A 21533-nucleotide genomic window follows, 5' to 3' on the forward strand; every position below is an offset into this window, starting at 1 on the left:
AGGATTGACTAGTACCGTTCAGCTCTCTCGCTTTCTGCTTGTGAATACGGACTGTAGCCAATCAGAGCACAGGAAAAGAGACCACACTAGCCAATCCTAGCGCACGGGGGCGGGGCCTGTTGGAATACGTGTGTGAAAAAAAAACAACACTTGGAAAGCTGAGCTTGGAAACTGAGATCGTGCAAAGAGCGCGGAGAAGAGGAGAACCCGCTCGTCGCCGACACAGAGAGAGAGAGAGAGAGAGTTATAGAGAATGAGTGGGAGAGGACATTAGACAGAAGGAGCCGGTGAGATGGTAGTTCTCGCTCTTCCTCGCGCCTGGCTGCCCTCTTATTTCTCCTGTAGTCAGTTCTAACAGGACTTTATTATCACCGTTATTAACTTATCAGCAGTGTTATCGGGCCCGTCACTCGGTGGACTTGCTCTCCTCACTCCGTAGCGATGCTGTGGAGAGCGGCGCTCGCGCTTGCGCTGATGCTGCTGCCGCACACGGAGCCCCGCGCGCCGCTAGACTTCGGTCTGGTCCCCGGAGGAGTGTATGAGACGGTGGCCCACTACGAGCCGGGGCCCATCGGGCTCCTCTTCAACATGGTGCACGCCTTCCTGCACGTGGTCCAGCCCAACCCGTTCCCTGAAGGTGAGTCCTGCATTTGGGCGAGGTGATGATGGTGGTGGTGGTGATGATGGTTATGGAAGTGATGGAGGTGATGATGGTTACAGAGATACAGGTGATGATGGTGGGGTGGGGGGTGGGGGGTTGGGGGTTGGAGGGTGGGAGAAGGGGATCCGGACAGGTACACCTGGACACCTGTCTGGATACCTGTCTGGTGTCTGGTTTGACCTTTTAAAGACATTCAGTTAAAAATGTGAAATTTTTGTGTTCTTTTAACTTTCACTCATATCAGCTCAGCTTAGATTCCACAGTGTTGTTTATGTTCGTCGTGATCTGGGTTTGTGTTTGTATTAGGGGTGGTGCGATGTGACGATATATTATTGTTATCGTGATACATTATGTCACAATATGAGTATTTCTGAGTATATTGTGGATATCGTTAGTACGTAAAAAGAAAACTGACCACCTATGTGTCTGATTACAAAGTGAGCATAATTAGGCCTATTTAATTGGATCTGGTGCAGTACAAATTTTGAAACATTAAATGAAGATCACTTGTAGGTTTTTTATTAATATTATTATTGTTGTTGTTGTTGTTGTTGTTGTTTGTTTAATGCAGCACTATAGACTATTTTGTCTGTTCCAGCTTATTAATTATAAGAAAAACTAAATATTGTGATGCGTTGTTGTTGCAATATCGTGAAAATGCCTTAAAACATCCTGATATAACATTTTGACCATATCGCTCATCCCTAGCTGGTGTCACTCACTGTTGGAGTTTCACAGTGAACTCAGCTTTTAAAGACAACCATCTTATTTACTGTTCTGTGTTAAAACGAGGAATTTTCATTGCGTTAGGGTTTAGAGTTTGAGTTAAAGGGCAAGTCCACCCATTTTTTAATTCAGTCATTGATATGTATGTCATTTAGGGTGGTTTGTACAGCACTTCATATACACATATACAAGGTTTTGTCCCCACAGCAGCTATATATAAATATACATATATACAGGCGTTAACCGCTTTGGACGTTTGGTTCCTATCACTAGCATTGTGCACAATTCTGACTCAATAAGTGTCTCCGGCACACAACATTTCGCATAAACCACTTTAAATTACTTTGTTTACATCTTAACCATTTAATTATGCAGATTCTGAAAAGAATTCATCTCAAAGGTTGAGGATGAAACCAGTCACTTTTAAAAGTCATCTTTGTCAGCTAATCAGAAACATCAGTTTTATTGGTAAACTAGGAACTGCTAAAAGTCCTTTGTTACTCTATCAATACTTTGGTGCCAAATCAATGCAATCAAATAAGGTAACGGCATTCTTGTTCCACCACAGTGGTAGTACAGAGCCAAAATAGCTTGAGCTCCTGTTGCTCGTTGTTGTTATCCAGCTCCATTCTGTCTGAACTGTATTATCCAGCTCGCCAGCAGTTTGTCCCTGTACACTGTGCCTGTTATCAACAGGTAGATCTGAGACGTTGAGGCTTTATGAGGCTTGACTGCTCCAGTGGGGAAAGCCCTGTAACGGATTACACGTACTTCTTTTACTAGCGTGTTGCATTTTGTTTTGTTGTTTAGAATGCATTGGCCTGCTCTTTATTTCTTTAGCCACATAGCCCCAGGATATTGAGGCTTAATGGGGCTTGACTGGAAAATATTTCTGTGAAAATGTCAGTACTTATACATAAGTACAGTCTAAAGTAAATATTGTTCTTTGGACTTCACAATTACACTTCATATGCCTGCGTGCTGACCATTTTGTCTCGCTTTAGTTGCTCCATCTGTCAATCCAAGTAATCCCAGTAACAGAAAAATAGCTCATCTCCTTTAAATGTCCAGCAAGAATGTTAGAAAAAGGCGCTTTGACTTCTTTGCTCAGGTAGATTCATAGTGCAGTGTGTTTATGAAGGTTTTCAGGCGTTATTTAATAGTTGTAAGCCAAAGCTAATGGACGTTAATATTTTACTTATCTGCAGGGCTTCATTGCTTTGTTCAGTGCTTTTTCTCCCAAAGCAGATTCTCTCTGGAGTCAGAAACTGTCTGCACACTTTCTCAGAGCTCTGCCGGGGGCCCGAGAAAGAAATGTGTGGACACTGACAGGTACTGCGGTTCTTAGACCGCCTTATTCCTCTGTTCATCAATAGGATGTCTGGAGATTAGGGCTTGTGGCCCTGTGACTCACCCTTTAATGAGCTAATCCACTAATCTGGAATGCCATATGCTGATGCCCTTTTATTTTCCAGCCTGCTTCGGCCAGGTGCACTCATCTCCAGAACAATTAGTGAAGTAATGGTTCACATATTGGTTCTAATGATACGTTTATGAGAATTGCTTCAGTGTCTTTCTGAGCTAGCCTTTCTGAAGGTGGTCAGAAACTTCAGACTAGGCTATTAGTAATCTAGGAAGTGTGTTAATAGCTTTAATTCCTGTGCTAACTCAAATGAACTGCGTTATCTTTGTGCTGCATGTAGGCTGTAGTGTATGTTTTCTTTCTCCTTCTGTCCTTCTCTCGCCTCTTCCAACTCACACATACTTTTCTAGGTGCCAAAGACGCACCCATCCAACTCTCACTCCCAATGCACCATCACTGGAACTGTGGCTGTCCACTGAAAGTATGCTGAACTGCCCCCCCCCTTTTCCTTTCCAGCGTTGCAATCTAAAACAGCCACAGCTGTAGCCTTCTGGCAAATTAATTAGGATAATACAGCTCTCAGATGAGCACTGAAAATCCAGCTTGCTGTGTTTCAGCTAGAAGATGCTGTGTCTCAAATTGAGTGTTTCTGTGTGGTAGCCACTTTTAATGCACAACGGGAAATGAAACAGGTTGTAGTGTACTGTTAATGTTAGAGGTAGGAATCTGTAGACATGATTCAATTCAAAGTGCCAAGATGCGGTTATAAAATGAGTCATGACACATTGACACATCTCCATTTTTGGATTTCTGAAAAGTATGTTCCCATTCCTATTTTAAGTTTTTAAGTTAACCTCAGTGATTAGCTACACTTAAATGGTCAGCCACTTCCTGTTTCACTGGGGAATATATATGAAATGAAATCCCTCAGTCATCTGTCACTATGAGAAAGACTAGATAAAACAGCAATGATGTGCGACAAAAGGTTGCTGAGCTGCAAATCAGAAATGGCTACAAGGGAACAGCTAAACAGTTTAAATGCCTATTTCCACTATCAGGGCAGTAAAGAAGAAGTTTAAAACAACTGGAGATGTTAAGAATCTGCCGGGAAAAGGATGCATGTCTATACTGACCTTATGCACAGTGAGGAGAATGGCTTAAGTGGAATCTCCAAGGATCACAGATGGAGAATTGCAGACATTAGTTAGGTCTTGGGGTCACAACGTCTCCCAAACTACAATCAGACATCACCTATATAACCTATATAAGTTTGGGGGGTTGTCAGAAAAAGGATCAACACACTTAAGCTCCTACAGTATGCCAGATGATATTCTATGGACAAGTGTGTGTATGTATATATACATACACACACACACACACACACACACACACACATATATATATATATATATATATATATATATATATATATATATATATATATATATATACACTTGGTTGGTAGCACATTTGGCTTGAACCTGTCTAACTACATTAAACCTTTTACTCCGTGTGGTGCTCTGTGCTCCACTGCTGCATAAGAATATAGTGCGTAGTGCCTGAATAGAGACGCAGGGAGAGACAAGCGGCTAGAATCAGAGAGCATAAAATCACTTCATCTCTGCCGTTTTTCTTTTCATGGCCATACCATTGTTTAATGCTCTTAAATTACTTCCAGACTAATGACACTGCATGCGTTGTTTTGATGTAACTGTTATTTTCTTCCAATCCAGTTACAGGCAGTTGCCATCATACTCCATCATATACAGTATGACAGCAATACCCATCACGCAGGCAAGATGTGAATGAATCCTGCCATCTTTTCAGCCCATTGGCTGCTCAGCATTGCTATGCTGCGTCCTTGTGTCTTAGTCTGATTGTCCACTTTGGCTCGTCTGGCCTTTATAGATGCTTGCAGTGACAGACGAACATACAGAACTGAAGACTCACAGTCCTTCTGTAAGCCTGTCCTGAACAGTAGCGCACCATCGAACGAGGAAAGTGCAGGAGTGTCTCCGATAAACTGTTGCCACGGCAACAGAACAATATCATAGTGTGCGTCTTTGGATTTCTGTGGCCTACATATGTCTGAGCAGTGCACTGGTGTCAATCAATCATAAGAAAATGAGTTGAACCCTTTGAAAAGATTCATGACACTCCTGAAGCATGTAGTATCAGACTGCCCTGCCTCACACTTGACCAGGGTCATTTTAGTATCATGATGGAATACTGCTGATGGGCACTACTACTGATTTTAAGCTATGAAACATACTTTAATAGGTTAACGTACATCATGTAGTACCATAAAGCACATACATTTATTGGCTGTTTTATCAGGTACACCTAACAAGTATCTACACTGCAAAAAATGGTGTCTTGTAAAGTGAAATGATCTTAAATATAGTCAATAAATCTTTATTTATCCTGTTGAGATTGTTGTAAGATTAATTTAGGATTATTTATTTTGAGTTTTTTCTCAGAATACTGGAATGTGTGTGTGATTATTTGCATTGTAAGAAGCAGAAAATGCAACCAACTTCTAAGACTGAACTTTGGAGGTGTGGAAACAAGTCCCTGCAAATTTGTTTGAAACAGTGAAAGCAAGTCTCTCGAAAAGAATAGAAGCTGTAAAAAAAAGCCGAAGTGGACACAATAAATATTGAAAAATGTTAACAGTATATTTTATATTATATTGCTATTATATTTACATTTTCATTTTTTTTTGTCTATTTTTATACATCATTTGAGCACAGCAGCTGCACTTTATATTGTCTCAAGCACTTTTTACTTCTACAATTACAGAATAAAGTCAGTCTGTTTCTTTGCACAAACTAATGTGTTAAATAGAATGATCCACCATCCCAGTAAAATCTCCTCAGTGGTTCTGCGGGGGTCCTGAATACTGATGAACAAAGGCAAACAAAGTATGCAGAGAAACAGATGGACCACAGTCTGTAACTATAGAACTACAAAGTGCTCCTACATGGTAAGCAGAGATGATAAAATGGACAGTAAGTATAGATACAGGATAGGCATAGTGACCACTGGGTGTAAGTAAGTCTATTTGACATACTTTACAGCACAAAGTGGTTTGAGACAAGTGTCTGATTATTTAGAAACACTATGGATTTAAATGAAAACTTCACATGTCGCATGTTATTCACTCTTTTGGTAATTTTGTCAGTTTGTATCATTTATGCCTCAGTGGATACTTACAGACCCTGGGTTACAGAGTTCACAATAGGACGTTTCTCATACGCCACCCAGTCTGAAGTCCTGCCAGTGCACTAATGGGGGCGAAGCTAGTTACTCTGACTGCAGGCCTGTACTGGCCGTGTGTTGGGCGCAGGGAGGGGGTGCCAGCTGGGCAGCGTTAGCCAAGCAGGAGAGGCACTAGGACTCGTCACAGATGGCAGCCTACGTGGCATGTCTGTGGGCATCCAGTGCACTTCGACCTCCTTTACTCCTCACCGTCTCCAGAGACCACCATGCCACTCTGTTGATCTGCTCGACTTGCACATTCTCTTTCTTTCTTCCTTTTTTCCCCTCCTTCTCCCCTTCCTGCTCTCTCACCACTCTCAGCCAAGTCCTGTCATTGGTGTTCATATCCGATATACTTCAAGGGGGCTTGTTTTGCGCTCCTAACCATTTCAAAGGTGACCTTCTAAAAATAGCGTCAGGATAAGACAATAGACACAGACAAGTGTAGGACTTAGCATTTCTTTCTATTGAAATGGATGACTCTCGGGTTATGCTTCTCAAGGGGCTGGATGACATAGACAGAAGTCTTCTAGAAATGTATATTTTCATATCATTCAGCACTGATAATTAATATACATTACAAAAATACTATCACAATAGTTTTGCATGCTACACAATTTGTATGAGGTTTGATACAGTGGAACAGACACAATGCACCAGTGCCACAGTTTAAAAAAATATGGTCAAAACAATTGATTTCCGTGATTTTTATCAAAATTTCTCAAACTGTACTGCATTTGTACTGAACTGACCATGCACTTGGTCAGTGTTCTCTGTGTACTGACAGTATCCTCAAAAAGCTCAAAAAGACTCATTGACATAGATTCCTAATGCTCTAAAAAGTATTTTGAAACCTTAAGAAAACAAGTCTTCTGTTTTCTTTCTATGCATCTGATAAGAACAGAGCCCGTACCACACTGCAGAGCATGCACAGCCCTTTATTGCTACATCCTCCCTAAAATATTAATACTGTCCCAGGAGTTTGTGCTGTCGTAAGTGAATGGCTAGGCTTCCTCTCCCTCCCTGTCTCACAAGTAAAAAGAACAAATTGCCTCCTAGTGCACTGATTTAGAACTTGTTTAGTGTTCAAGCTTTTCCTATTAATGCCAGCATGAGCTACAGAACAGCACTTTGGTAAATCTATGTTTGAAATTTTCCCAAACAAATCATTTTTTCAGGCACAAAGTCAAGATTCACTGCTGTTAGCACCAAGGTAGCTACAAAACCCCAGATACGCTGCAGCAAACTGTGACACACTGATTTCCAGTAAGTACGACAAGGCGATAGTTATTTTACACAATATGAACCTCATATTGCATAACAAAATCTGTACACTGTACATTTTGATGTTTCTAAATCAGTTCCACTCCAGAGGCTGGAGAATGAGGCCAGCATTAGCATGGCATATTTTGATCTGCATCTCTATATGTGCTGTCACATGCTCTCATGTCTTTGGCATGACTGTAAAGCCTGCGGCAGGCGCGTGCGCTCCTGTTCCTCCCGTGGCATCATCTTCAACTGGACGTGACGCTAGCCGAGAGCCTGCAGGCCTCTTACAGCCTTCACTGACCAATCCTTCTCTTACTTATTAATAAAGAAGGATGGTGTTTTACACATAGCTGTTTCCACATAATTAAATTATATATTCATACGTAACTTACACAGTGATGGGTTTCAGTAAAATGGTGGATCTGGAGCACCCACTGTTAGCTGGTTTATATGTGTACTGAACAATGAGTATTGACCATAAGGCGGCCCATTAATGGGAGTTTTAGTAGTGTGAGTCTGTACCACACGAAAGGAAGAAGTCAGATAGTGATTGCTTAAGGTCATAGTTTACTTCTTCTCCTATAGTTTCGACCTGGGACTTTGAGGCTAATTTAGCTAGCAAATAATGGAAGCTTATGACCATTAGCTAGCATCGAACAAACAAAAGCATCACACTCGCCTCAATCTGCATCAAATTGTTAAGCTATTGTTAGGCATGACTAGGGTTGGGTGGTATAACAGTAATAAGGTGTGCTGCGTTATTTAAAAATGATGCTGGTGTTCAAAAATTATGATGGTATTTCAAAATTATGATGTCCTTTTTTCCCCACATCTGAACATTCAAATAAACACATTCTACTGACATGTATTTTAGAGGGATTCACTGATTGGTGCTGTTAGAGCTCACAGATAGATGACGCTGACTGAAAGATGGGAAAAATCAGAGCCAGCATAACCTGGAAAAAAAACAAAGCATGATAGCAGCTCAGCAACGGCTAAGAGCTACACACACCACAAAACACGTTCAGTTCCAGCTTTCACGCTAACACCAGTCACAGGACTCTGTGCTCTAAAATACCCTCAAAATATATGTAATCTTAGTATCAGTTAGCTGGAACCAATTCTAAACTGCAGAGTGTGGGAGTTGGGTTTGCTAACTAAGCTCTTCCTAGCTTAGCCAAAATGCTACAGTCCCAAACACAGTCACTCGACTTTTGCTCTTTCAGACACTGTTTTTCTCATCTTCACTTGCTCCAGCAGTGAGGTAGTCTGTTTGGGTTAAGCTAACGTTAAGTTAGCTGATCAGGCTACCGAGCCAAACACCACAGAACAGGTTTGATTTCACCTTTCCGTCACTTTAACACCAGTTTCTCAAATTCATTCCCTCAGTTTTGAATTGTTGTTATCTGAACTTGTGTCAGTGCTTCAGTTAGCCAGAATCGAACACTTTATGTGGTAAGCAGAGCTGTTATCATGCTAGCTAAACTAATGCTAACCAGATTTTCTCTTCTAGTAAATATTTAGCAATTGTTAGATGGTTTGGTTTGCCATTTACCGAATGATGGCTTGAAAATAGTGCACTGTGTTCACTGGTGACCATGTAAGCAAATTAGGCAAAGTGGTATAAATCATGGTAATCCTTTAAAACCTTTTAAGAAACGTTGCTAACAAGTCTGAAATCACTTCAGACTCCTGCTGAGTTGTTTCCTTTGACGCAGGAGCAGAAAGCATGTGCATATCAGCCGTCAGCTGTAGTCTTTATAGTGTACATATTTTTGCAGAAGACGTGAGGTTACAGTGACCTGACATAAGGCTATCGTCAATCAACCTTAGTTGGCACCAGTTCTTTAAAGACAGCCTGGTGTCTCAGGGCCCTGAGCTCTGCTCTGCTCTGATCCAGCTGTTAGCAGTGAGTAATCTCTGTAGGGTCATTTACAGCACATAGTTTCTCACTCTTATCTCTGAGCTGGACACCGCTGTTCACTTGCTCCACTCTAGAGATGATTAAGCACTGGTGCTTTGAGCTGCCCTAAGTCTCACCTTCAACACACATATACACACACACACACACACACACACACACACACACACACACCTTTGATATGCATTAGCTGTGGCCCTGGTTGGCAGCCAATTAGCAAGACCACTTTAAAAAGATTACAAGCTCTCTGAGGTGCAGAGTTAGGGTCATTGAGAAACGTGAGGTTGTACGGGGACTCAACAGTGCTGTGAAAAAGTATTTGCCCCGTCCCAATTTCATCTGTTTTTGCATATTTGTCACACTTGAATGTTTCAGATCATCAAACTACTTTTGATACTAGACAAAGATAACCCAAGTAAACACAAAATGCTAAATGATGATTTTATTTATTGAAGGAAAATTGTGTTCATCCCTACCTGGCCCTATGTGAAAAAGTAATTGCTTCCCCTAAGCTACTGAATCAACCAGTTAATCAATTTCAATTGGCTGTTGTGTTCAGTTTCACTAGCCGCACCCAGGCATGATTACTGCCAGACCTGTTGAATCTAAACATCACTTAAATAGAACCTGTCTGGCAGTGTGAAGCTAGAAGGTCTCAGAAAGCACATCATGCCACTTTCTGCAGAGATTTAAATACAGATGTGATGCAAAGTCATTGAAATCTCTCGGTTTGGAAAGGATTACAAAGCCATTGCTAAGGCTCTGAGACTCCTGCGAACCACCATCAGAGCCGTTAGCCACAAATGGAGAAATGCATTTTATCTGACGTAAAACTAACACCGCATTTCACCACAAGAACATCATAGCAGCAGTAAAACATGGTGGTGGTAGTGTGATGGTCTGGGGCTGCTTTGCTTCTGCAGGATCTGGAAAACTTGTCATAACTGATGGGACCATGACTTTTGCTCTCTAACGGAAAATCCTGAAGGAGAATGTCTGCCTGTCGGTTTGTGACCTAACGCTCAAGCGTAGTTGGGTTATGCAGCAGGACAATGATCCAAAGCACACAAGCAAGTCCACCTCTGAATGGCTCAAAAGAAACAAAATGAAGGTTTTGGAGTGGTTGAGTCAAAGTCCTGACTTGAATCCCATTGAGACACTGTAAAAAGACCTTAAACAGGCAGTTCATGCTTGAAAACCCTCCAATGTAATTTTTTTAATTAAAACAATTCCGCAAAGAAGAGTGGGCCCAAACTCCTCCACAGCAATGTAAAAGACTCATAGCAAGTTATTGCAAATGTTTGATTGTGGTTGTTACTACCAAGGGTGGCACAAACAGTTATTGGTTAGTACCAGTACCAGTCATCAATAAAGAGAAAAGGTCATTTAAAATCTGCATTTTGTGTTTTTACTCATGCTGTCTTTATTTTATATTAAGATTAGTTGGATGATCTGAAACATTTCAAAGTGACAAATTAGCAAAAATAGAAGAAGTTGGTGAGCTGTGAACACTTTGCCTACCTTGTACTTACACTCAGTGGCTATTTTATCAAGTGCACCTAAAACCCTGGTAACAAACATGCTTTCTAAACCATCCTCCCAACATTCCATTTCAGTTCTGGGAATGTTGATTTGGAATGTTCCAGTTTTTTAATATTCCTACAACGTCATTCTTAAAGGAATAGTTCTCTTAACGTCAATCAGTAATCATGTTCATAGAATGATTTTCCACTTTCTTCAAATGCAGTTGAACAGCCAAGACATGCTTTGTGTCCAATTTTTGCTTCTTTAGTTTAAAACTGGAGCTGCTAGGCTAACGTTACTAACAAATAATAAAAGTCAGTGGGCACCCAGAACCCTTCCCAGAGAGCTAACTCAACTTCATTTGCAAAGACAATTTAACATCCTGGTAATGTTGATTTGGAATGTCCCTTGAACGTTCAGGATTTTCTTAACATCCAGTTTTCTTACTGTTCCCAGAATGGTGTTCTTATGTTAGATGAACGTTCTCCAAAACGTGACTTAAATCTTACTGCAGTGACAATTTAACTTTGTAGGAAAATTGTCTTGGAATGTTCTGTAATATGCCAAATCAACACTCCCACCACCAAAATGGAGCATTATGGGAATGTTTTCAGATTGTAAATTTGTGAGCAGGGATGAGTACATCCCATCCATGGAAAATTTTATACTAACAAAGTGACACCATTCCATGTTAGCTGGGCATATAGGTGCACTTTGTAGGTTTACAATCAGTATAAAGGGACCACCGTAGGACCACCACTGACCAGGTCCTTGTTATTCTCCACACAGCAGTGATAATGACACAGTAATGGCATGTTAGCATATCTTGCACTGCTTTAAATGTATCAAGAACATAGGCATTGTTGGGGTTTTTACTCAGGCAAAGTACTGTATGGCTGGTCATAGATAAGAGCTTTAAGATATCACACAGATGTAGCTAATCTTTAAGTCATGCCTGACGAAAGCGCTGGTTCATTTGTGCATGATTACTTATGAATGTGGTGAATATGATGTGGGGATCAGCCGGTCTGCAGGGGTGTCTTGAAGCTGATGAGCGGAGACGTTTTCTTCCAGTTTTTCCCAGCTGGGAGTGCAGGCTGAGCACCTCCATATGAAAAATTTATCTTTCTGTTATTTTAAATCATGGAATTTATCTTTTTGTTATTGCAAACCATGCAGTGCATCACAAACGGCAGATAATCTGGCATTTTTCAGTAAATGTGTTGATCATTTCATGCCTAAATCATCAAACACTGGCCTCAAACTGTGTTGAGTTGTTAAGTAATCTCAAACAGACTTGCTTAAGCAGTTTCTAACTCTATATGATATACTGTTATCTAAATTCTCACTTCAAGATTGCTGCTACAACAGGTGTGCAACCTAATTTGGGCCATTTTTGCACAATTCTGCCCATTTGCTAAAGAAGCAAACCCCAGAAATCACACACATCTTGGTTGGTTTGCTACTAAAGACATAAAGGAGTAGATCTGTGTAAACTCATTTCCTATATTGCAAATAATGTTAACCCTCTATTGCACAATGTTGCCTAAGGGCAACAAACTCATTTTTCTCACTTTACAACAGCATTAAACATATTTAAAGCCAATACAATAAAAGGAAGAGTTTGAGTAAGTCAATAAAAAGCATGTACTTAATCATACTATCTCTTAGTGGTCACTTTTAAACCTCTTTTTTAGCATTTTGTATGTTATGAGAATTTGCAGAAATTTGTTTGTTGCCTAGAAGCAACACTGTGCGACAGTGGAATGGATTTAGCCAGTCACAAGCCAGGTCTCACCACTTCAGAGAACATAGCTCTATATCATTTCTTCTCATTGTCACACAGTGTTGCCTCAAGGCAACGTACTCCAAAAGGACCCCTGCACACATTATTTTTTTTTATGTTTTTAAATTTAATAATCACGTCCATTTTATGCAAGAAAAGTGAATCGAATATTAAAAAAAAAATCTTCTCATAATGTGTGTAGTAGAGGGTTAAATTCAGGCCTGAGATGGCTGAATATCCAGTTCATCATAAGATATGTTAAAAACCTTTATAATCACACTATAATACCTGTTTCTGAACTTTGTTCTAAAAATGGCTTTGATGAGCTCTTCCCCATCAGCGAGGCCTTGCAAGCACAGTTAAGCCTCTTCTTTAGAGGAGCGCAGATTTAGACTGTCATGAACGTAGCGCTCTTCTCGCTTTTGTGTCACATTAACATTTAAAAAACTCCCGAACGCTTTCCCCTAGCTGCCTCACTTCAGCGGGGCATTATGGGACATCAGACAGAAAAGCCTTCAGGTATTTTGTTCGCTTGAAAGCGGAGGGTGACTGCAGCGCTGCCTCTGAATGAAATACTTATTTTTAGCAGAGTTAGCCGATCTGTCCCTCACACGTTCACGCACGTTTTCCCTGCTGTGTGGGTTGGATTTCACCCAGTAACGGAACAAAGGCCTAAACTCAGAGCGAGTGAGAGGATACAGTGGAGAAACAGCCAACTTTCACCGTACAGCCCACCCAATTATGCAACGCAGCTTTTTTACCTCAGAGTAAACAGCTTTGTAGCGCTCCAGATCTGGACGCAGTAATGTCCGCATTGCCTCGTTTCTCTCCACATTTTTGTTCGGGGTGGTGCTCGGTTTGATATGGTTGTAATACAGCAAGTAGCCAGTTCTTCAGAACAGAGCTACAGTACACAGTCAGTAGGGTTGTTTGATTCCAGTAGAGAGGAGTTGATGATGTTAATTATATAAGTCACTTCCACACAATAATTTTCCATATTCTCAATTCAAAAATAGAGATAGGCATAAGCTGCTTTCACAGTAATCAAACAGTGAGGGGTTAAGGGTGAACACCTGTGGAGTCGTAATGCCAGTGACACAGCGATTTACATTACTGTTCTGAAGTTTGGGCGCCCTCTGCTTAAATGACATATTTTGTTGATTTTCTTAGTGAAAATAAGTTAACATCGTCCACAGGGAACCCTATGGAAGTCCATTGAGGCCATGAGCTGTTGCTATAATTTTCTGGATTGTTATCTTGTGATCTCAAGATAACAGCTTTGTTATCTTGAGATTGCAAGATGGTGAACTCATTATCTCATGACAATAACTTTGTTATGTCAAGATAACAAGATAAATAACTTGTTATTTCAAGATAGAAACTTTATCTTGAGATAACAAGGTAATTAACTCTATTTTAAGATAAAAACTTTGTTACTTGGAGATAACAAGATAATCAACTTGTTATCTCAAGATAGCAATCCAGAAATTTATAACTACCTCATGGCCTCTCCGGACTTCTGTAGAACACACTTCTGCACATTTTAATGCAGAATTACTGCATAAGTTAAGCTAAATTAAGCTAAAAATAGACAAAATCATAATTTATAGGGAATATATATATATATATATATATATATATATATATATATATATCTGCTTTCAGAATTCATGTACTGCATGTATGAGTTCTGCTCAACAGTCACTACTGAAACATTTGGTCAAGTTTTAGTAGTATTATGAGTGCTTCGGTAGTGTCAACATGGGATGATCAATCATTTGGTTTTACTAAAACAAACATAATTTAAGGTATAGGGTCATTCAAAGCAAAAAGGTTTTAGTCTAAAGTCAGATAAAAGTCTAAAATGCATTTTTAGCTCTGACTTTGAACCAATTCAGTACAATGATCGATATGCATCAATTCACTGATTCACTGAATGTGTGTTATGAACTAGAGTTATCAATAAGCTTAGTATCTTGTTTGGAGACTTGGAGTCTTTATTAGCCATAGTGCAGTTATGGGGCACATACCCGATTGCACAGATTGATCCAGCGTCATTGGGTACACGCCTGAACTGAGCTGAGGACAGCAAGCCGAATGGTTCGGTAGTTTTCTTTTCCCTTTTTTTCCTTGGGAACCATTTCATCCCTAATCTTTACCCATCAAAGGGCTCTTTAGACACTCTGAACAGAGTGTCTCTCAAACCTTGATCTTTTCAGTCAACCTGCAGCAGTAAATCCGTCTAATGGAGTTTTATCCAGAGGTGGCGTATCGGCGGCACTGCAAAGTGGCCTTAAGATAAGGGCCTGGCATTAAGACAGTGAGTGCGCTGGGCCGACTCCAGGTAATTCAGTAATGTCACAGAGCTGAGGGTGGCGGTGGAAGGTGGGAGGTGGGGCGTTCCCTGCGTGCTGAGAGGATCGAAATTGTTTCTGGGAGAGGGTTGGAGGCTGAAGATACTCCAAACTTTGGCACGTCACATCAGGGTCAACTGGGAGTTGATGAAGGGTGAGATGGTCCAGATGGTCCCCTAATCACTCAGGGTGGAATGATACACTCAGCTCATAGTTCAGTTAGCTGAATGCTGGATTTACAATCCGATATTCTCACGATATTTTGAACAAAATGTAACTGAAGGAACGTGATGACTGTATCCTATCATTGTACAGCCTCCAAATGAGACTAGAACAGGGAGGTGGAAGGAGTTTAATGTATGATACTGAGTGTTCTTAGGTGGGTTAAGCTAATTTTGACCTTTGGTATTCAAACAGTGCAGTTATATCAGATGGTACTAATAGAATAATTACCTTATGCATTAATTGTGTCACAGTGTGTTGTTACACCCCTTTCTAATTAGGACTGGAGTACTCGGTTAAACTTTTGAAGTGCCAGTATTTGAGTACTGAAATCCATCTTTGGCTGTTTGTTATGTTTCATTTCGAGAAGATGGAGAAAATATACAAACTAACATTTCAATGAGATGGAAAATTTATGTTTTTAACAGGACTGTAAAATATTTGTGTGGGATTATGTATGCTACACTTTGCTTCTGCAAACCATGAGCGCCTTAATGTGAGCTGGTTGCCAAACTATAATAGGGAACAGAGTGGGTGGTGCAGTATGCTAACATTACATACTCGCTCTTCATTGTAATCACATCACATTGTATGTGCCACAGTGGGTATTCCATGTCCACTGGGATACAATGCTTGAACGCTGCCTGTTGTGGTTTATTGTGAGATTGCACTGAATGAGTGTACTGAATGTCCTCCACTTTTTCTTTAGACATCACTACAAAATAGAAGACTCCCAAAATATATTTGAAAATAAGTTTTTAATTATTTACATTTTATCAACAATTTTTAAAAATATTTTGGCTACACTTTATTTACTGTATATTACTTTTTGTATATTTATTTTATCTTGTTTGTTTTAATCTTATATTTATGGCTTGGATTTATTTTTATGTCTGCACTGATATGGGAATTTGGGTGAGGCACTAAAATGAAAATTCTAAATTTCAGAAATTAAAAAAGTTATTTTTAAAAACAGTTAACCCTTGTGTGGTGTTGATGTGTTTGTTACTCAGTGGTCTGGTGGACCCACCGCATTATTGTTTGTTTAAATCAATACAGCCATAAGAATTTATGTAAAAAGCCCAGATGTTTAAAATATCACAAGTGGCCAGCGTAGTGTTCTCCTTTAGCAGCTGTAGTCAGTCAGCAGCCTGTCCATGTTGTCCACCCTCACACACACACACACACATACACACACAGACACACACACACTAACAGCAGGCCATGTAGGAGGAGAACAGAGTGAAGGACACAGCACCTCCACACTTTTACTCCCCGCAGGTTCACCCAACACCACATGTGTAATATAAATGTGTGGGGGGTGAACAGTGTGAAGACACTGAAAATGTGTTATTTTATATGTTCTTCACAGAAAATGGGAAAAGGCCACAGAATCTGAGGTTGACATAATAATAAATCGAGTAATCTTTTCTTTTGGGAAACATTGAAAATGGGTCTCACAGACCGCAACACCACACAAGGGTTAAAATGCTTTTATTATTGATAAAGTCAGTACTTCACTGGGACAAAACTGAGCTAAAAATACATTTAAAACGTTATTAAAGTATGTTCAGAATATATTTATCCATGACAACAGAAATGATTGATTGTCCATGGCATTAGTTCTATTATTTTGTCTCTTTTTGTGTGGTTTTGCTGAATTCTACAAGCATAAAACATCCATTATAACTGTTGATTTGTTGCTGTTTTAACTGATAGTGTTTGCACTGTTTGCAAGTTGTATTACCACTAAAAACTATCTGTAAAGTTTTAGATCACTGTTAGATTCTGACATGCTCTTATATGCTTTTTTATTTTTTGGCCAAAATTCCAGTCCGTCCCCAAATTTGGACTAAATCCACTGGACTAGCAACATTTCTTCATAGAGAGGTACAAATGCAGTAAAATGAGTATGATGCAGACAGTCCCAGCATGTTGAAATAAAATAAATGTTACGTGCAGATAATTTTTTTTTTTTAATTCACTGTTGTCAGAACAAAACCTTGTATCTCCATTTTTGTCGTTTTTCAGTTTTTGACATAATTAGAACATGCCTTTTGCCCTTTACATTATATGTAAATTTCATGAAGAATGGACCGAAAGAAACGACCCGAAATTACTTGGAAAAATGTCTGGTTACATTAACCTACATTAAAAGTAAAAAAGTTACCATTTTGGAGATACAAGGTTTTGTTCCAACAACAGCAGCTTATTCTGACATCATGGCACATCTGTGTTTTTATTTCTTTATGTATATTTCTTGGAACTCAGTGCAAAGAATTCCACTACAAGATCATTCGCAGTATTGCTTATGTAGGTCTCAATAAACTTGAACTGAAGTGAACCAAAACAGTGCACTATATAGTGAAAGGGGCATAGTCAGAGATGATGTGAGAGACAGAAGAGCAGATGCTTTGCAGAGCTGGACTGTTGAATGGAGGGCTTGTAGTGCAGCTTTCTCTCCCACTCTCTGGTCTTTTTCCCTCTGTTCGGAAGGCACGTGCTGCGTCGGCTGCCGCGAGCAAGACAACGCTCAGCCGTAATCGCAGATGCAGCCCAGTCAGTTGTAAATGCAGATTCACATCCCCCTCCCCTTCAGTCACACACACACACACACACACACAACCCCTCCTTTACACTCAGTCATCATGCCTATCTGGGTCCTACATAACCTAGTTATATCATTTGATTCCACAATGCAGGACATATTTTGAATGTTACTGCTGTCATATCAAAACCTTGTGAACTGCTGCGCTTTACATCATATGATAAATTCCATGATGAATGGATCAGTAGAAATGGTCTATTCCAAATTACTTGGCATTAAATGTTGTTACATTAACATTCATTGAAAGTTTTCATTCTGAAAAATCACCATTTTGGAGGTCAGTTTTGTTCTGACCGTGATATCTGTGCTTTTTCAGAAAGTTAAACCTGACCTCAGATTTGTGCTAAAAACACTTGCGCATGTTGCCTTGATCAAAAAGATGTGGAGCCGACAGTGGCATCACAGCCCGCTTGGGATGCCGTCCTGTCTAAATTGGTATTTCTTGTGGCAGATTGCAATTAATTTTAATGTCAGATTATGACTCACCATCATTCCCAGCTGAATTTGGTCTGTTTATAGTGTCAGTAAACCTTGCTAAGAGGCACATGGATGTCTCTAACGTCAGAGCAGTGTCCCACTGGAGAACATCAATAACGCATCTCCTCAGTTCGCTCCTCTCTACACCCAGTTTTCTCTTCCAGCAGTTTTCAGCCCGTCCTCAGAAAACAATCCCCTGAGAAACGTTTCATTACCATTGCAGTGCGGTTTAATGAAAATGTTTGGAATGCTTGTAAAGAATAAGGGAATAGTAGAAAACAAGTGAGGAAATGGGGGTCCAAAGTGGCACTACACACTTAAAAAGGTTCTTCAAGGGTTCTTTAGTAAACATATATATATATGAACACTCAAAGAACCCTTTCCATGATTAAAGATTGATGGAAAATGTGTTGTATGTGGTTCTGTATAGAACCTTTTTGAAAGGGGTTCTATATAGCACCAAAAAGGGTTCTTCTGTTGTCACAGGCTTGACATAATAACAACAGAAGAACTCTTTTGGTGCTATATAGAACCCCTTTCAAAAAGGTTCTATACAGAACCACATACAACACATTTTCGATCAATCTTTAATCATGGAAAGGGTTCTTTGAGTGTTCATAGATATATATATATATATCAATGTGAGGAACGTTCTAATGATACAGTGAACCCTTAAATCATACAAAGGGTTCTTTGAGTGTTCAAAGAAGTCTTGAAGAACCATTGTTTTTAATACTGTATATGGGTCCAGTGTCAGGTGTGTCTGAGTAACACAGATTTTAGGCCAGGTTATATGTTGTGTGATATATTATAGGACCACACAGGCAAACCTGAAACATTACTCACTAAAGTACTATAAGGACTGAATTAGTTTCCTGAGTTTTTGAGTAACTTTAGTCCTGTCTGAATCTGCCACAGATTGAAGACTGAAGCCTGAATCTGCAATTTTTACAGACTGTAACCTTCATCTTTTTTTTAGCTTTTGGGGGCTTTTATTTGCTATAAAATGTGCTGTAAAAGAGCACCGTGATACATAAATGCCATGCGAAGTTCCATGTTGATAAAATCGTCTCATATTCTGTGGAAGTGGTCCTTTCATTACATTTGTGTAGATTTACATACCAAAAACATAATTTATTTGTACATGTTTTTTGTTGCTGTGCCTTTAAGACTGATAAATGCAAATGACCTATGTTTTGATTGGCAGTCCTGTATTGTGCCAGATTCGGAAAGCAATCCAGACTGAAACACTCCTCATAGCTTCAGTGTGAATGGGCGGGGCTAAACTGCTGTAGGCTGAGTAGGCGGATGTATAAGTGCTTTGATTTTCATGACAACACAAAAACAATCAATTTAAAACAGCTGTTTTTTTTTTAGCTTAGCTTCCACATATAGACTAAATGGACTGGAGACAGAACAGCATGTTTTCACACCTAAACAATGCTTACATACCACGTTAAAGTCTCATTAAAAGGAAGTAAGGAGAATTCAGTTTTCCATGATGTGGAATTTTGAGTGGAGATTTTCCACTGAAAGGAAAGTATAGACCATGACTAGGCATGTGGACATGTTTTCTACTTGTCACCATCTGAAATTACTGCATATGGAACTTTCTTGGTGTAATGACAACGTGAAAATCAAGTAAGCTATTCCCATCTTTGACGCTAATACTGAGATTAAACAGTATATACGATTTTTAGACATTAAACATCTACAACTGATTCAATTCAACTTTTTACTGCTATTGACATCATGTTATTACCCTTTACTAATGCAAGTAAAATTTCCCTGCACTGTGCATGGATTGAAAAGTGTAGTTCTCGAGTAAACTGCGGGATGATGCCAGGTTGTAATTCTGTGGGGTCTAGTTGTGGCGTAGTCAGCATTAACAATTTATTTCTCTTCATTTAGCTCTCTGTCAGCACTGCTACAGTGACCAAGTGTCAGTTGCTGCAAGCTAGCAGTAATCTAGGGTTGTGTTTACCTGTTGATGAGCCTGTATAACAAATCTGAGAGAATGAGTAGCAGTGAGGGACTTGACTGTGTTTCAACTCTTCATAGAGGATTAGGATTCGCTTTTGTGTGCAGTACTAGTGCACAGTCAGAGCTAAGACTTGCACCTTTCATCATTTTCTTCCTGATAGTTTTGAATATTTCCAGAGTTTTAAATATTTTTAGACTTTCTTTCCCACTTCACTGTAATAGCATTCAGCCACTAATGGTGCATGCATTCGTTACTTGCATTTTATTAGTGATGCACTAATAATAACTATGTGATAGTTATTGGCAAGGATACAACGCTATTAAACAAACTGGATAACGTTGCAGTTCTATAAATCTTTGAGAACAACAGAAGTCTAAAACTGGTCACAAGCCAAAAAAGTATTTCGGTGTACAACTGTGTCCACTATTCCACTGTAGTCCACTACTACGCTAATCTGTAGGCTAATAAAGACGACCAAGCTAACATTAGTGTAATTCTTACCTCAGTCATTGAACAAAATCAGAAAAAATTGGGTTCTGTCTTAATCAGGCACAACATTTCAACGAGAGAAAAGAAGCCAAACTGATGAAAAGAATCTAGATGGTCAGCTACCTTACTAACTTTAGCTTTACGCTTGTTGTGCTCCTCATCTGATGAGTCATTTCTATCATTTGAGCAATCCATTCTCTTATTCTGTAACTATGATTTGAAGGCAGTTACCACAGTTTGGCCCTGTTCAAGCTGGATTAGTATTACCAGTGGAGGTCCAATAATGTAATCTGCATGTGATTTGACTGCCCAATTTTTACAGCATAAAGGATCTGGGTAATTTCTCCAAAGTGCTCCAAATGGCCCGAATCAAAGTTTTGATGTTTACCTCAGCTTTATCTGACAGGCGCCACACTTTCGAACCGTATTAACACGTTTTAACACGCTAAATGTTAAATATGCCCGTCCTCAAAAAAATGGTCCACCTCAAAATCCACCCCAGAGCAGTTGTAGTTTTTCAAGTTCCTCCCACATTCAAGATACATCAAGTGGGTTTTCCTAGACCACAAAACCTTGCTTTAGAGACTAGTACAGCACAGCTGTAGGATGCAGGTAAGCATGTTTACAACAATCAATGCATCCATAGTAGCCATGAAAACGGGCGTAACGTAACAGTGGAAATGTATGTGGTTCACTGATGGTCAATTTCAGGTGGATCTTATCAAATCAGCCCATGAAGATTGTCCACCATGAACACGCTGTCCTTGACTGACACCTGTTTACTTTGCAGTGACAGCTATAATACATCAAAATATATATAATACATAAGACAATACATACATTGATGCTCTTCATGAGTTCAGTCTTAAAGATTTTCTGACTTTTCAT

The 21533-nt window shown here is 39.7% G+C and overlaps 1 protein-coding gene across 4 annotated transcripts in view; it reads left to right on the forward strand.

Moving 5' to 3' along the window:
• Positions 1-225: 225 nt before the first annotated feature.
• Positions 226-21533, forward strand: part of prom1a (prominin 1a) — a 106275-nt gene continuing 84967 nt past the window's right edge. For all 4 annotated transcript variants that reach the window (XM_036568791.1, XM_036568792.1, XM_036568793.1 and 1 more), the window contains exon 1: positions 226-637. In XM_036568791.1, the coding sequence (XP_036424684.1) occupies positions 442-637 (196 nt within the window). In that variant the 5' untranslated portion in view covers positions 226-441. The remainder of the gene's footprint in view (positions 638-21533) is intronic.

The sequence above is a fragment of the Colossoma macropomum genome, unplaced genomic scaffold, assembly GCF_904425465.1.
Source record: "Colossoma macropomum unplaced genomic scaffold, Colossoma_macropomum, whole genome shotgun sequence".
NCBI classification, from domain to species: domain Eukaryota; kingdom Metazoa; phylum Chordata; class Actinopteri; order Characiformes; family Serrasalmidae; genus Colossoma; species Colossoma macropomum.